General features: G+C 35.3%; 1 protein-coding gene across 10 annotated transcripts in view; it reads left to right on the top strand.

Moving 5' to 3' along the window:
• DDHD1 (DDHD domain containing 1) overlaps positions 1 to 15,218 on the top strand; it is a 113,587-nt gene extending 98,369 nt beyond the window's left edge. For 7 of the 10 annotated variants that reach the window (XM_058739081.1, XM_058739086.1, XM_058739082.1 and 4 more), the window contains 5 exons: positions 1,244 to 1,393; positions 3,299 to 3,551; positions 4,561 to 4,752; positions 7,554 to 7,637; positions 12,509 to 15,218. In XM_058739081.1, coding sequence (XP_058595064.1) covers positions 1,244 to 1,393; positions 3,299 to 3,551; positions 4,561 to 4,752; positions 7,554 to 7,637; positions 12,509 to 12,690 — 861 coding nt within the window. In that variant the 3' untranslated portion in view covers positions 12,691 to 15,218. The remainder of the gene's footprint in view (positions 1 to 1,243; positions 1,394 to 3,298; positions 3,552 to 4,560; positions 4,753 to 7,553; positions 7,638 to 12,508) is intronic. The other 3 variants (XM_058739088.1, XM_058739084.1, XM_058739090.1) reach the window with 1 other exon arrangement.
• Positions 15,219 to 15,260: the final 42 nt, after the last annotated feature.

Genomic DNA, 15,260 nt, shown 5'->3' with positions numbered 1-15,260 from the left:
AATGCAAATCAAAACCACAGTGAGGTATCACCTCACATCTGTCAGAATGGCTGAAATCAAAAACACAAAAAACAGCAAGTATTGGAGAGGATGTGGAGAAAAAGGAATACTTGTGCACTGTGGGTGGAAATGAAAACTGGTGCAGCCACTGTGGAAAATAGTATGGAGTTTCCTCAAAAAATTAAAAATAGAATTACCATATGATCCAGTAATTCCATTAATGAGTATTTACCCAAAGAATTCGAAAACACTAATTCAAAAAGATAAATGCACCCCTGTGTTTATTGCAGCATTATGTACAATAACCAAATTAGGGAAGAAACTTAAGTGTCCATTGATAGATGAACGGATGAAGATGTGGAATATTACTCAGCCATAAAAACAAGAATGAAATCTTGCTATTTGCAGCAACATGGATAGATCTAGTGGGTACAATGCTAAGTGAAATAAGTCAGCCAGAGGAACACAAGTACCATATGATTTCATTCATGTAGAATTTAAGAAACAAAACAAAGGAACAAAGAAAAAAACAAGACAAACCAAAAAACAGACTCTTAACCATAGAGAACAAACTGATGGTTACCAGAGGGGAAGTGGGTGGAACGTAGATGAAATAGGTAAAGGGAATTAAGAGGAAACTTACTGTGATGAGCTTTGAGTAATGTATAGAATTGTTGAGTCACTATATTTTACACATGAAACTAATATAACAATGTATGTTAATTATACTGGAATTTAAAAAAAATTAACAATGTGGAAAAAAATGCTTCCTCCTGTGTAAAAACTCTAAGGTGGAATTAATTATCCCTCTCTTACAGCAGGCTTTCCCCCTATTCATTTATTTTATTATGCCTCCCCCACAGGATTCCTCTGCCTTATTGGTCTTTATTAAAACATTGATAGCATTAGAATATTACTTCACACAAAATAGTAGCTTGATAAAACTTGGACTAGTGTGTGAAAACACACAATGAAATGGTCTTCCTTCTCCTTTTCTTCTTCTCATTTTTTGTTTTCTGTTAGATTTAAAGATAATGAAGTTGCTTCTAAAAATGGATTTTTTTAGACTAATTAATGGTTGGCATATAATTATGGCAGATATCATCTGAACAAAGCTTGTGAAAAAAGACATATTTGAAGATAATTTTATTGTTCATATTTTGCCATGTGTTATGTTGTGCCCAAATTCTGCTGAGAAAAACTACCACCAGTTTTAAAATTTGGGATGACTTTATCATTTTAGGTTGAGAATTTCTTCTGCATGGGATCCCCATTAGCGGTTTTCTTGGCATTGCGTGGCATCCGCCCAGGAAACACTGGAAGTCAAGACCATATTTTGCCCAGAGAGATTTGTAATCGGTTACTGAATATTTTTCATCCAACAGATCCAGTGGTGAGTTGCAGTTATAGACATTTTTCCCTCAACATTAAATTATTCATAAAAGACTCTGTATGAAATATTGCAAGGTACAACTGAACTAATGAGAAATGAGTTAATTTATCTGATTATATTTTCATAGGTTCGTATCTTTAAGACATTGGTGTTTTGGTTAATTTAGGGCTCGGAAATACCTCAGAGGTGATCTATGTTATAAGAGCATAATGTAAAACTATTATCTCTGGACAAATAGTACAAGGAATAGGAATCTTCTGGACTGTCTAACCACAACCAATTGTAATACCAATAACCCAGCAACCACAAATTTTGAAAATTCCATTTTAATCTTTTTTTCTCTAAAACATGCTACCATATTGAAATGTGTTTGGTAGACTGACCCTATTTGAAATGTATTAAACATGAAAAAGTGGAAGAATTTATTTTAGCCTGGTCGAATTTTAAGTCTGGAGTTTTTAATTCTCTTTTATGTTTATACTGTTAATAATTTTTTAATGTTTAGTGTTTAATGTTTTTAATCACTCCAGTGATCTTGCATCCGGGTGAATTGTATACTACCAAGTAAGATTGTTAGATGAGAAAAACGCTTCTTAAGTCTTTTTGGGGACAAGGCTAGATAGAACTAAATTTAAAAGAAACTGTTTTAAATAACCTTCATTCTCAGAAAGTTTGCTTTGTGTAATTGTGTGAAGTCTTTTCAAATATCTTTAGCTAGTACCAAGTAAATATAGCATTGATTAAATATTAAAATTTTAACAATTCCCTATGTGTTAAAGAATCAAAAATGCTATCTTTAAGAAATGAATTTCACTGAGAATCTAGTATTAGATTCAAATACAGACAGCACAGTCTTTGGCCAAGTCACTCCCAAGACTTATCTATGTAATGCAGATGACAAAATTTTACCTCCTAAAATGGTCAGGATTAAGTAAAATATATGTAAAAACACCCAGCTAACCATTTAGTATTTCATTAATATATATTCATTTTACTCATTATCTTATAACTTGAAAGTGAACTTGAGTTTGTAGGGGAACTCTGAGTTATCAGTGTATACCCTGTCCTTGGTATAATCTTAAAGTTTTGTTATATCATAAAGGAGGGCTCCAATGTCATTTTATTAAGTTATTTTTCATTATTCATTTTATAGTTTTTCCTGTGATTTTTTTTAAGTAAAGTTGTTTTAAATAAAGTTTATGTCAGAACTGTGCTAAGCAGTATTTACAAACGTTGTCTGTTCTTGCCAACATCCTTGTGAGGTAGGAAGTGTTAATCTGATTTCTACAGCTCAGGAAACAGTGACTCTGAAACTTGTGACTTGGTAGGTATTATTCAGTTAGTGACAGAGGCCAGAATGTGAACTTGGGGAATTCTAATGCCAAGTCCATTCATTGTCTTTTCTGCTATATCATCCCTTCTTCACATTAGACAAATGGTCTTTAATCAGCATCTAATTTGTGCTGTTACTATGTTAATCTATTTGAAAATAGAGCTTACGAAGAGCTTCTAAGATGTTACAGATTGGCTTTATTTACTGTGTCCTAGTTTACTGTTCATTGCTTCCGCTTTGTTGGTGAGACTAACATAAATCTAATTGTTATATGATATCAGAACCTAATAAAAATGAATCTGTTTTTCTGAAAAACTTATTAACGGGCACTGTTAGCTTAGACCAACACTAATTGGTTCTTTCCATAATCTCATCATTAAGGATATATAATTAGACCAAATTACATATTATTAATAGTGAACAAATGGGAATGCATGTTAGAAATACCAGATGTTTTTTTTTTTAATTCCCTAAGGTCTATTGAGCATGCAATAAAATAAGAATAAACAGTTTACTAAAATCCAAGCATTGTGCCTTAATGTTGTGTTTCTTTGCATTTTTTTAAAATCAAGGCTTATAGATTAGAACCATTAATACTGAAACACTACAGCAACATTTCACCTGTCCAGATCCACTGGTATAATACTTCTAATCCTCTACCTTATGAGCATATGAAGCCAAGCTTTCTCCACCCAGCAAAAGAACCTACCTCAATTTCAGAGAATGAAGGCATTTCAACAATACCAAGCCCTGTGACCTCACCAGTCTTGTCCCGTCGACACTACGGGGAATCTATAACAAACATAGGCAAAGCAAGCATATTAGGTAATTTCTCTTAAGTATTTCCTATCAGTAAATGTAAGTACTTTTTTAGATAAGCATTAAATTTGGGGTACTTGAAAATACTCTGCATATTACAAAACATCCAACATTTAATCCCCATGTCTAGAATTAACTACCCTCTCACTGTTCATACTTGAGAGCTAAAATCCCCAAAGGTTCTCTAACTAGATCAGATCTTGTAGGTTTAGAATATGAGATAGCTGGATAGACAAGGAAAGGTCTGGGAATCAAGGCCCTCATTTTAATCTTGGCCCTACCACCTACTATGAGATCTTGAGGAAGTCCCATCATTTTTAATGGTCTGCTTCCTCACCTGTAAAATGAGGGAGTGCTTGAGTTCTAAGGGTGTCCCTGCCAACCAGTTCTGCAATTCATGTTTTAACAGTCTCTCAAACCGTGTCTGTCCTGGGGTCAACAAGGATATTTAATTTCTTTGAATCATCTCCTGCACCAGCCACAATGTTTGGGGTAGCGCTGGTTTATGTGCCCCTTGAATTTGTCCATTGTTCTTAGTTACAGGTTGCCTTAATATAAAGTGCCACAAGATGGCACTATAAATAGGCTTTTCATTGAGATTTCACTTTGTCATACTCCCAGATTTGTTTATTGATAGCTTTTTATAACATACTCACTTAACTTCAGTAGTAAAGTATATCAATAGTAAATATATGCCCCTGTCAATGGTATGATTCTTTCATTAACGTTTTTAATCTTCCCAAATATTGTAATCAACAGTGATCACTTGAATAAAATAGAATCTTTATTCTTTTGTACACTGTATTCCTGCAGTTTGTACAACTCTCATTCTATTCAACACCATTTTTACTTAGAAACCTACAGTGTAAATTGTAACTTTCCTATGTTCCCACCCTGGAAAAATATGACTAGGACTTGGTTCCTCTGCCAATTGGCTGTAACTATGGATGGTGCTCTTTAGCTTGGTATGTGGTGTGATTCCAACAGACTGACTGCCCTGTTTTGCGAAATATAGGGGCTGCCAGCATTGGAAAGGGCCTTGGAGGGATGTTGTTCTCGAGATTTGGACGCTCATCTACATCACAGCCATCTGAGACATCAAAAGACTCAACAGAAGACGAGAAGAAGTCACTTGGCTCGCTTCCCACTACCACTGTTGCAACACAGACCCTTCCACATAGCAGTTCTGGCTTTCTGGATTCTGCATGTTAGTTCATATTTTTCTTACTTTAAGTTAATACTTGATCTCTTACAACTTGAAGGCGGGGAGGATGAAGATACTAACGGTAGCAGTCAACTCTAAAATGTAAAGCATAAGTTAGCTTTTTTTTTAAAAAAGCACTTTTCCTCTGATTATATTTTTTATTTATTTTTTTGAGAGAGAGAGAGAGCATGCAAGCAGGGCAAGGGCAGAGAGACAGAGAGAATCCAAAGCAGACTCCACACTTCGCATGGAGCCTGGCACAGGGCTCAATCTCACAACTGTGAGATCATGACCTGAGCTGAAATCAGGAGTTGGACACTTAACCGACTGAGCCACCCATTTGCCCCTGATTATATTTTTAAGTATAATTCCCAGGTAAATGCAGTTTTGCTCTCTGCATTGGTGAATGAAGAATTAAGAACATTAATAATCAGGGCCTGGTGGCACAAGGGTCTTAAGCATCAGCATAAAACAAATCTCTTTGGGAGGAAGCACCCCTGATTTTTAGAAAGTAGATTTTTTAAAAATATTGTCTTCTCAGCCTTAAAAATTCATGTAATTGCTTTAAACCTCTGCTGTGTATATTCTTGATACTTTTTAAAAGCCATCCTGCTGCTAATTCCAGAGTTTCATTCATCCAGCCAAATTACAAAGACCTTCAGGCTTATATTGTATTGGATCCGCTGTGTGGTTTCCAGTTCTGTCGCAGCTACCTAGTGTAAAGTAGATATTCAAGAAATGAATAAATGAATGGATAGTTATGCTGGACTTAGCATTAGAATGGAGCTCTATTTAATTCTTTCCAGTAGACTTCTAAGGTTTAAAATCTTGAATAGTTGTGAAACTCTTATACATTTAATATATATTTAATCCCAAGGGTCTAAATTTGAGCCTTATTTTCAAGTGTCCATAAAAGAAGACTAATAAGTCCTATTTTTCCATTGACTTATATAAAGAAATGTAGATTCTTAGACTAGCTGCTTTTTGTTACTATAGCAATCAGGGAAAACTTTTCCTTTCTTTCTCTATAAATGTTTAAACAGATTTTATTTCAGATACTTGTAGCCTTGTCTTCTTGCTGTGTCTGCTACTCTGTATTTTAAAATGACCAGTGTCCATTGCCATCCATCAAACATACTTAAAAAGGAAGTTCAAGTGTGGTGGTTCTAGAGGCTGGATCTTTCTCCACAGTTAGCCCTACTCCAGGAGCCATTATCCTGGACATTCCTGAGTTGGACATTTCTATTCGGACCAATAGCATTTTTTAACGTACTCCTATTTATGTGAGACTCTGATTACTAAAAATTTTATAATTGTAAGCCTTTTGAACACCGCCTAGAAAATTCATTTCAGACTTTGATATTTGTATAAAATTCATTTTTTTCATTTTCTTATTATTGCTGACTTAAGCTTTCACTTCTACTTATTCAGAAATGCGGCTGTAAAAATACAAAATTCTGTTGTGACATACAGAGATCACAGCTCTAAAGTTTCTGAAGAAGAATAGTTTAAAAGAATTTTGTAAGATGACAGGTAAAAAGTCACAATTCCTTGTAATGTTAATACACAGCAATGATGCTAGTAAATAAACATTAGGGTGACTGAGGAAACAAGAATGAAGTGGGATTTGAGCCCCCAAGAAAGGGTAATGAAGACAAAGAGAGAATCCATAGGATCTGAAGGAAGAAAGCTGTTTCTGTGGTCTTTTTACTATTTAACATAGTAATTTCAAAATGATAACAGAGAAACCTGTTTCTTCTTTCAGGACAACAGTTAATAGAGGTGCTCAGCTGCATTGCATCATTATACTTTGATAGCTTAACAAAATACATTTTCTGTCAGTCTTGCATATAAATTCTTTCTTTGTTGGTCTTAATGGTAAAGTCCTTGTAGACTGTAGACTCCACTAAATATGAGCTAATCGTGAGTCTTAGTTACAGATATTTATCTCTAGACATAGATGTAACTATTAAAATTAAACTATTATAGTAGAATTCCACCTTTTAAAATCAGATTCTCAAGATTTGCCTTACTAATTGTTAGACTTGCTTCAATAATACACTCTTCTTTGTAATCCTGATTTGGATGTTTTTTTATGTCGTAGTTGCTCTATTATGCACATAGTGGCTGTATCTTGCAAATCCTAAAACCTTTCTTCCTTAAGCCTTCTTTCTGGGATTTGGTCATTGTGATTAGGTGATTCTGGCTTCCTTCCTTTCTTCGTTCTGCTCGCATTGATTGCCTCAGTTCCTGATGACCTTTATCCTGAAGCTGCCAACTTTGATTCTCTTGCTTTTTGAGGGTAAGATGGACACAGGCTTTGAATTTTCATGATCCATCAGGGTTTCTCTCTTTGAAGAGTATGTGTTGTCAATTGAAACCACTTTATTCTCATCAAGTTGAATATCAATAGCTAGTCTTCATTTCTTTTGAAAAGTCCGGGCTTATTTACGGTAGTTTTATGGTTTCATTTCTTGTACTCCCTTATGTTTGTATCATATTACGGAAAAAAAATATCTGTTTCTTTTAACATTGTTTTGCCTCAAGGTTAGAACTTAAATGAGCTATTAATTTTGGGGATATCTGGGTGTTAACAGATTATGACATTGTATTGCAAAGTTAACGATGCTTACACTTTCCATGAAAGAGCTCTTCATAAAAACCAAAGTGTGTACTTCTTTATGTATGCTAGGTTTAATCAGCATATTTGGGAGTGTTGTTCTAACTTTTGGCCACTGCATCATTGAAGGCCCTTTGTAACCATCAGCCAACACTTTACAGCATCTTGTGTTTTTTTTTCACAGATTTCAGACTTCAGGAATCGTTCTTTAATCTCCCACAACTTCTTTTTCCGGAAAATGTAATGCAGAATAAAGATAATACCCTCGGTATGGTATATGTCAGGAATAGCACTCAGAGTACAATAAAAATGATCCACTTATAGGTCTTCCACTCACTGAAAACTTGCATCAGTTCTTCTATGAGATCAGCTTGAATGTTAACCATTACAGACCATTTGATATGTAATTTTTTCCTGTATATTCTAACCTTAAATAGTAGGGGTCCTGAAACCCAAGTATTGATTAGTCCCTTAGTGTGCTAAAATGATACTCCTATACATTCCTACGAAGAAGCAACCTTTTGGAGAGGGAAGAAAAGCATGAGGTCATCTTCCTTCTTTATTGTCCCAAAGGCTTCAAAGAGGTTCGCTGTTCTTTACATGTAAGACATTTAGATATAAAGTCTCATAGTGTAAGAAATGTAATTATTCCTAGTTATTTCAGGTATCAGTACCGCTACTACTTAGGGCTGTGGGTGTGCCCTAGCTGCTGCTATCTGATTTCAACACAAATATTTTTTCTTTAAGAAGGGTAGGTTTGCATTTAAAAATTAGCATTATTGGATACAAGAGATATTTTCAGTCTCTTAATTTTTAGCAGATTCTAAATGTACCACTAAGGATTAATCTTAGTTTAAAATCATTTTTATCATTAACTTTCATTCCTTTTTCCACAGCTCCTCTCCTTTTCCTTTTCCTTTTTTTTTTTTTTTTTTTTAAATATTGGATTTTGTCTTTAACAAAAAATGTTACAGGTTTTTCCTTGGATTTTTAACCACATTTAATTTTACAACTTCTCTATGTAATTGCTAATTTCCATACATATTTTTTCTGTTTTCAAAAAAACTTCCTTGATAAAAATTCCAAAACAGTATTTTAATATAACAAACTGATTTGTGTTTTTCTGCTCCCTAGCAACAGTTTGTTTTGATGAAACTTCATGAATTTCCCTTAAGGAATGATCTTATATAAGTGCTCTCTCTGCCCCCTGCTCATGTAATAGTCACATCCATGAAGAAATTATTTGACTTTGGTTTTTGTATATTTAATTCAACACAGAAGTTAATCCACTCATTTATCCTGCGTTCAAGTAGCCCTTTATACGTATTATCTTAAAACCATCCCAGCTATCTAAACATTAACTACACCAAACTGATTCAAATGGTAATATGTGTATGGCTTCTATTTCTCTTCCCCTGCTTTTTTGCATTTAACAATTATTTATTAAATGTTTACTATGAGCCAAAGTACCAAGATAGCCACTAGAAAAGATACCAAAATGAAACAGACTTCAGTACTGCCCATAAAGATACTAAATGCTAGTGTGGAAATTGAGCATTTTCTAGAGAATATATATTTACCTAGTAGAGAAGTAGATAGCTACATAAATATTTATAACATATGGTAGATGTGATGAGCCACATAACAAAGGTACTGGTAAAGGACTCCGTCAGTTCTAGGGAATGAGAAAATGCTTTCACCTCAAAAAATTATAAAAGACTCTGTGGAGGTAGAATTTGGACACACGGTGATGAAAAGACATTGCAGGGAGAAGAAACAGCATACGGAAAAGCACAGGGTATGTAGAGGTATGTATGTATGTAGTTAGTTTTCTTGAGAAGAGCCAAGGATGAATAGAAGGGAATAGTTCTGAATGTGATTGGAAAAGTTTCTTAAACCAGATTGTAGAGGGCCATCTCCTGGAGTTTTTTTGTATTCAAGATTTACCCACAAAGCCCATCTGTTATCAAACATTAGGTATTTGAATATCTTTCAGGACAGATTAGTGTTGGGAAATTATTTTGGCAGATATGAAAACTGATTATAATATCAAGGATAGAGAATATCCTTAAATATATTTGAAATTATAACAGTTCACAAAATGTAAATATTCCTTGATGTCAAACACCTAACCACATGAAATGTATAGTTGCTCTGAGGCAACACAGAAATAACAAGACATAATTTACCCAGCAAGAACTCAGCATAATCTTTCTTACTATGAAAGAAGCTTTTGCTACTCATTTGAAAACACAATTTGCTTTACTGGTATTTTTCTTGGTGTCTGCCTGTAGCCAAAAATCATGCAATTATGACCAAAATTAATACTTACAAATAAGACCACTTTTAAGATTCATTAAGTTTTTGAAAATTTCTCTCCAAGGAAGTTAAAGTGTTTCCATTAAGCAATAGAAACCTGTCCAATTAGTACACATTTTAAGACTAAGATGTGCACTTCCTATTCACATGTGTTATGTTTTCTAATACAGTATCCATGTGGACAAGCCTTGTGCAGAGAGTTCTCTGATGAAAGCACAGTCCTGATGACACTTCACCTCCTACATACTTCATACACTGCAGACATTCACTCTGGGGAATAGGAAGGGAACTAGGCCTCTGTGCCAGACTCCCCAGAAAAGAAAATAACCCATGCTTTAAGGCAATATAAGGCAACTGCTGATGATTGATAAGATCCCACAGTATTTTTTCTCAGTTTCACTTCTCTTCAGTTCAGGATCTCATTCCTTTCTTTGTGGATAGAGGAATTCTAGCACTTAAGGCACTCAAAAGAGAGAAAAAAGGGACAGAGTGATGATATTATGTTTTCCTTTCTCTTTGACCTAATTCAGTGAGTAAAACTAGGAAAAAACTACCCGCTGTGTTGTGCCACTCATTTTTGATGTGCTAATATTAAGAAAATAGGTCCAAGGCAACTCCATATAGATTTAGGCCTATTTGGGCCAAGAGCTCATCTCACGGCACATAAAGAATGGTAACTGCCATCTGGACCCTTGCTCCCTTGGGAATTCTGTGACGTACATAAAAGGAAGAGACGTGAGACGTAGGCCCACCTTATTCCATTCATCCGCCTGCAGAACCAACACCTGTGAGGTCACCTGCACTGGCAACCACACTACCTGTTGTAAATCTTGGAAGGAGGATGAGAGACTAAAACAGATTCATCGGGTACAGGCTGGCTACCTAATTCCCGTTTTGATGAGGATAGCCTACACATAAATAACCAGGGTGAGAGATGGCAAGTCTAGTTAACCATACTGACTGTAGGTGGTAAGAATGACAAGGGCATAGAGTAGGGCAATAGTTAAGTTCAGCATTTGAGTGTCTAGTATATGAAAGGCAGTGTTTCACAACAGTAACCACATTTAAAAATAAATCTCAGGGACATAAAATCAAAGCCAAATAATAGTTGTTATAACAAAACACAAATCCCTTTTTTTTTTAACTTCAAAACAAAAGTTTAACTTAAGGCCGTTGGACTAGGAAAGGCTGTTCTACAGTGGCATTTTAAAGTAGAAATGATAACTTCATGGTCTTTGCCAATATTAATGTGTAGGTTTCTCATCTCTTCTGTTTTTCATTTTATTTCTCCTCTTTTCTTTGTAACTACCTCCAGCTTGACTTCTCTTCTTCACGCTTGAGAATTCCAGTCTCCTCGTTTTTCATCTTCCTGTATCTTGTGCCAGAATGTGCTGACAAATCGAACTCAAATGTCCTATGGAGTACAAGAGATAAAAGATTCAGACATTACTACCCCCCAGTTCCCCATATAGATTTCAGCTATTTCTGCTGTATTACGGATTAGCTTATTGTAATTTAAGTGAGAAGAAAAGTTTTTAAAAATTTGTAAATATATTTTACAAGTGTTTTATAACCCAATTGGTATTTATGCTGCTTAAGGGTAACCTTAAAATATACAGATAGATCAGTGGGCACTCCTTGTCAGAAAAGCATAGTTGAATAGAAAAGTAACAACTCTATGCCCTTTTAAATCACTAAAAGATATTGTCACAAAATACCTATTTAAAATAAGCATTAGCTAAACATTTATATGAAATCATTCTCTAGAGTGATACGATTTCCCATGTGCAACTTAACCAAATTCCCAGTGTAAAACAAAACCCAACTTTTTCTCCAGGCTCGTTGATTTTTGCCACCTTTTACTTGCTACGTCTTCTGGCACTTCGAACAAAGATTTGGGTGTTCTTTGTTTTTAAGATAGCTCCTTCAAAGTCTTATACAGCTCATTGACTCTCTTAAAGGAATTCCTAGAGATCAAAGTATTATTTTTCTAAGTGTTTTATCTCTAAGGACATATTAAATGAATCCTTTGCAATTCTCTTATAGCCTTGATTTTTCTCCAACAGGTATTGCAAGGACTTTTCTGTGGCTTTTAGAAAAAGACTTGATTAAATTCACTGAATTGTTTGAGCACAGCGCTGTTATAAATGAAGTCCTTCCTCCCAGGGATCACCACTATTCCTCCTGGTTTAACTGTCCCAGCCACCCAGTGGATTCTTTATCAAACAGACATTTAGTGAGGACTTGTATGTCTCAGGCACATGTGAGGCCCTGCTGAGTGCATGGGGACCAGGCTGTGCCATGGTGGCCACATGGGGAGGAAAGCAGTCTAGGACTACAAAAAGTAACCACAGAACGAGGTGATGGAGAGGGCCTTTGAGTGACCTGCTGCATGCACTCCCAGACATTATTGCATATAAGCCTGGCCCACACTTCTGCCAGAGGGCTGTTTTTCTTATTTTACAGATTAGGAACAAAGATTAAATGGGAAAGTTAGGATTTGAGGCCAGTTTCTTTACTCCAAACATATTCTATGATACCAAGTGATTTTTTTTGTTTGTTTTATTCCTTTATTATCCCATACTGACCTAAGCATACAAAGGAAAGGACTCTACCAAATAGAATCCTGAGCTATTGAGTCTGTCGTGGGTGTTTGTTTGTTTTCCATGAGATTAGAGTGGAAAGTCACTTTAAAGAGGGGGGGAAAAAGGATAAAAGAATCATTTCTATTAGCTAAATTTTTATTCTCAACTCTAGGTAAAGTCTATATAGAACATATTGTAATGCTTATTCACTTGTTTGACTTTCTTTTCCTTTCAGTGGAATTGGATCACAGAATTGATTTTGAACTCCGAGAAGGCCTTGTGGAAAGCCGCTATTGGTCAGCTGTCACATCTCATACCGCCTATTGGTCATCCTTGGATGTTGCCCTCTTTCTTTTAACCTTCATGTACAAACATGAGCACGATAATAATGCAAAACCCAATTTAGATCCAATCTGAACTCTTGAAGGACACTAATGGCCCCAAACTGATTTCTTCCTGTTAAAATATGTGTGTCAAGATATGATGGAGATTTCAGGTTTAAGTGTGTTTCAGTTTTGTTTAGGGCAAGAAATATTTGAATTTAAAGCACTTTATTTAAAAAACAAATATTTTTTCAGTCTGAAAGAAGTTATTTACACTTTTCATCATTTTAATTATGAGTCTGACAGAGCCTCCTGCAGAGAATCAAGCAAGACCTGGAATTGAGTTTGGGTGAACTACATTATAAATCACAATCTAATTTCCCCCAAATATAAAGGCATATTAATGAGTTGAATCTAATGTATTAACCAAAATATGTTGTAACTCTCAAATGGTCAAGATCCAGTGTAGTCTACGTAAAGACCACAAGGTGTTATTACTGTTGTCAATTTCTGCGAAAGCTTCTGTTTCCACAGGTCCTTTGACAGAAGAGGATAACAGAGTTTAAGGTGTTTTTGAATTTAACTTCTTAGAAAAACTAATGCTAAAAAAAGAAACAATATTTGAACTACTGTATTTATAATTTATTACCTCTAACTGCTTTATTTCAATACATGAAGCATTACATTTTTAAAATGTTTCCTTTGAACAATTTAAGAACCACATTTCTTTTCTATAGTGTTAAGACCCTTTTTTCCTCAAAACTCCATCTTTGTACTCTTCAGATGAATATATAGACACTGTGGCATACTTTCAGTATTTTTGTCATTAAACACTTGTGGTTTCACATAAATAACACTAGTTCAATTATTTTGAAAACAAAATGAACTTTTCGTTATGTCACATGTACCTCAGAAGAAAGCTAAAGTTTTCTAAATTTGACACAAAGTACTCCATCATGGCTACATTTATTTCATTAACCTTATGGGAAAATTAGTAAACAACTTTGGAGTGGTGAATACTACAACTATTTTCAATATATAAACATCTGTGTGCCAAACAATTAACGTATATAAAGGGATGGAGTGCCACTCACAGATTTTACTTGTGAAGTGTTCGAGAAAACATGGTTGAGACACAAGACACAATAGATCAGGATCCCGAGGCACTGGAAGAGTATTCCTCCGCTGTGATTGTCTCCACAGTGCTTTTCATCTGAGGAGCTCAAAGTGCTTTAAGATTCAGTCATCTCTGTAGTACTCCTTGAGGTAAGTAAATGAGTGTTTTCCTCCTGTTTCGTGTTAATACACTAAGGCACCAAAACATTTTAAAGTGCCTTGAATTAGATTACAGAGCAAATAGAAGAGCTCAGATTGAAGCTGCACTGTATTCTTTTATATGCTATTCAGTGACTACAATTCCCACGTGACCTCTTAGTAGTTTGCAGACAGTAATAATAACAGAAGTTGCAATGCGTAATTTGGAGAGAAGACTGTGAAGCCGATATTTTGTCCTACTTGTCGTATATGTTCTGTGGTTCTCACATACAAAGGAGGAGTTACTTAGAAGAGACCAATAGCCATCTCTACCCCAACTAACTCACTTTTGAGTGGCTTCCCCTAGGTTCCACGTAAGGTGCTGTCTTTGCTTATCTTCCAATGATTTTCTTAGCTGCCCAATAATTGTCAAGCTGGGAGCAAAGTTGGTCAGTTGTGCATCTCACCCACTCCATTCTTTACAAAAAGCCGTGGAATCTGTGGGCTCACCTGTAGGTTTTCCTGAGCACCATCAGTCCCTTGTCCTGGGCTTTCATGGAATTTGCACAACATAAAGCACTTCTTTTGAGTGCTTAAAAAGGCCCCGAAGCCCCGTGACCACATATGTGACTCTTGCTATAAAAGGCTTTTGATGAGATCTTCGCAAAGCTGAAGCAATCTCTTTCGAATTTAGAGACTCCTGTGAACTCAGGTCACTTTCATACCCTGTTTTATTTCATACGTCTACTTTAGTTCTCAGGAAAATTAAACTCCTGTCTCATGTGACCGTCTCATCAAAGGTACTTTAAGCATATGCTGCTGCAGGTGGTGTGACACTCGTATGTCTAAGAGCTTTAAGGGATTCATTCTTACCAGTAGAATGCGAAGAGTCCTTTTTCCTGGGGACAGTAAGTCTATCAAACCTTTTAATTTGATATGGAAGAAAAAGAAAAAGATATCCCCATAGCTATAGCAGATTATCTGCTTCTCTTTTTTCACGTTGAGAAAACAAAATCAAATTTAACCCCATGGAGTTTATCTGAGTTCTTGAAAAGAGCAACATTTAAAACCCCCTTTTCAAAATTAGCTATTCTGGATTACTGAACAGGTGTTTTGTTTTCAATGTATTTCATCAGCAGAGAATAGAGATGGTGATCTTGACTTGATAGTACTCTTCTTGTTTCCATGTCTCTGCATGTTATCATGGAATGTACTTGTATATACTCAAGTAATATACAGAGTATGTGTAATTCCGGCTTGATTTAGAAGCTAAGTCCGTTACTGAGTAACATTTTGCAACTTTATTCCAGCAAGTACTAAATTGGCCAAAAAGTTCTGTTTTTGATACCATTAAAAATTTATTCTCTATTTTGTGTACACGCTATGATGATTCTTCAGAGTACTGGTCAT

The sequence above is a fragment of the Neofelis nebulosa genome, chromosome 7, assembly GCF_028018385.1.
Source record: "Neofelis nebulosa isolate mNeoNeb1 chromosome 7, mNeoNeb1.pri, whole genome shotgun sequence".
Taxonomy (NCBI): Eukaryota; Metazoa; Chordata; class Mammalia; order Carnivora; family Felidae; genus Neofelis; species Neofelis nebulosa.
Note: the sequence above shows the minus strand (reverse complement) of the source record. Positions and strands in the feature narration are given on the sequence as shown.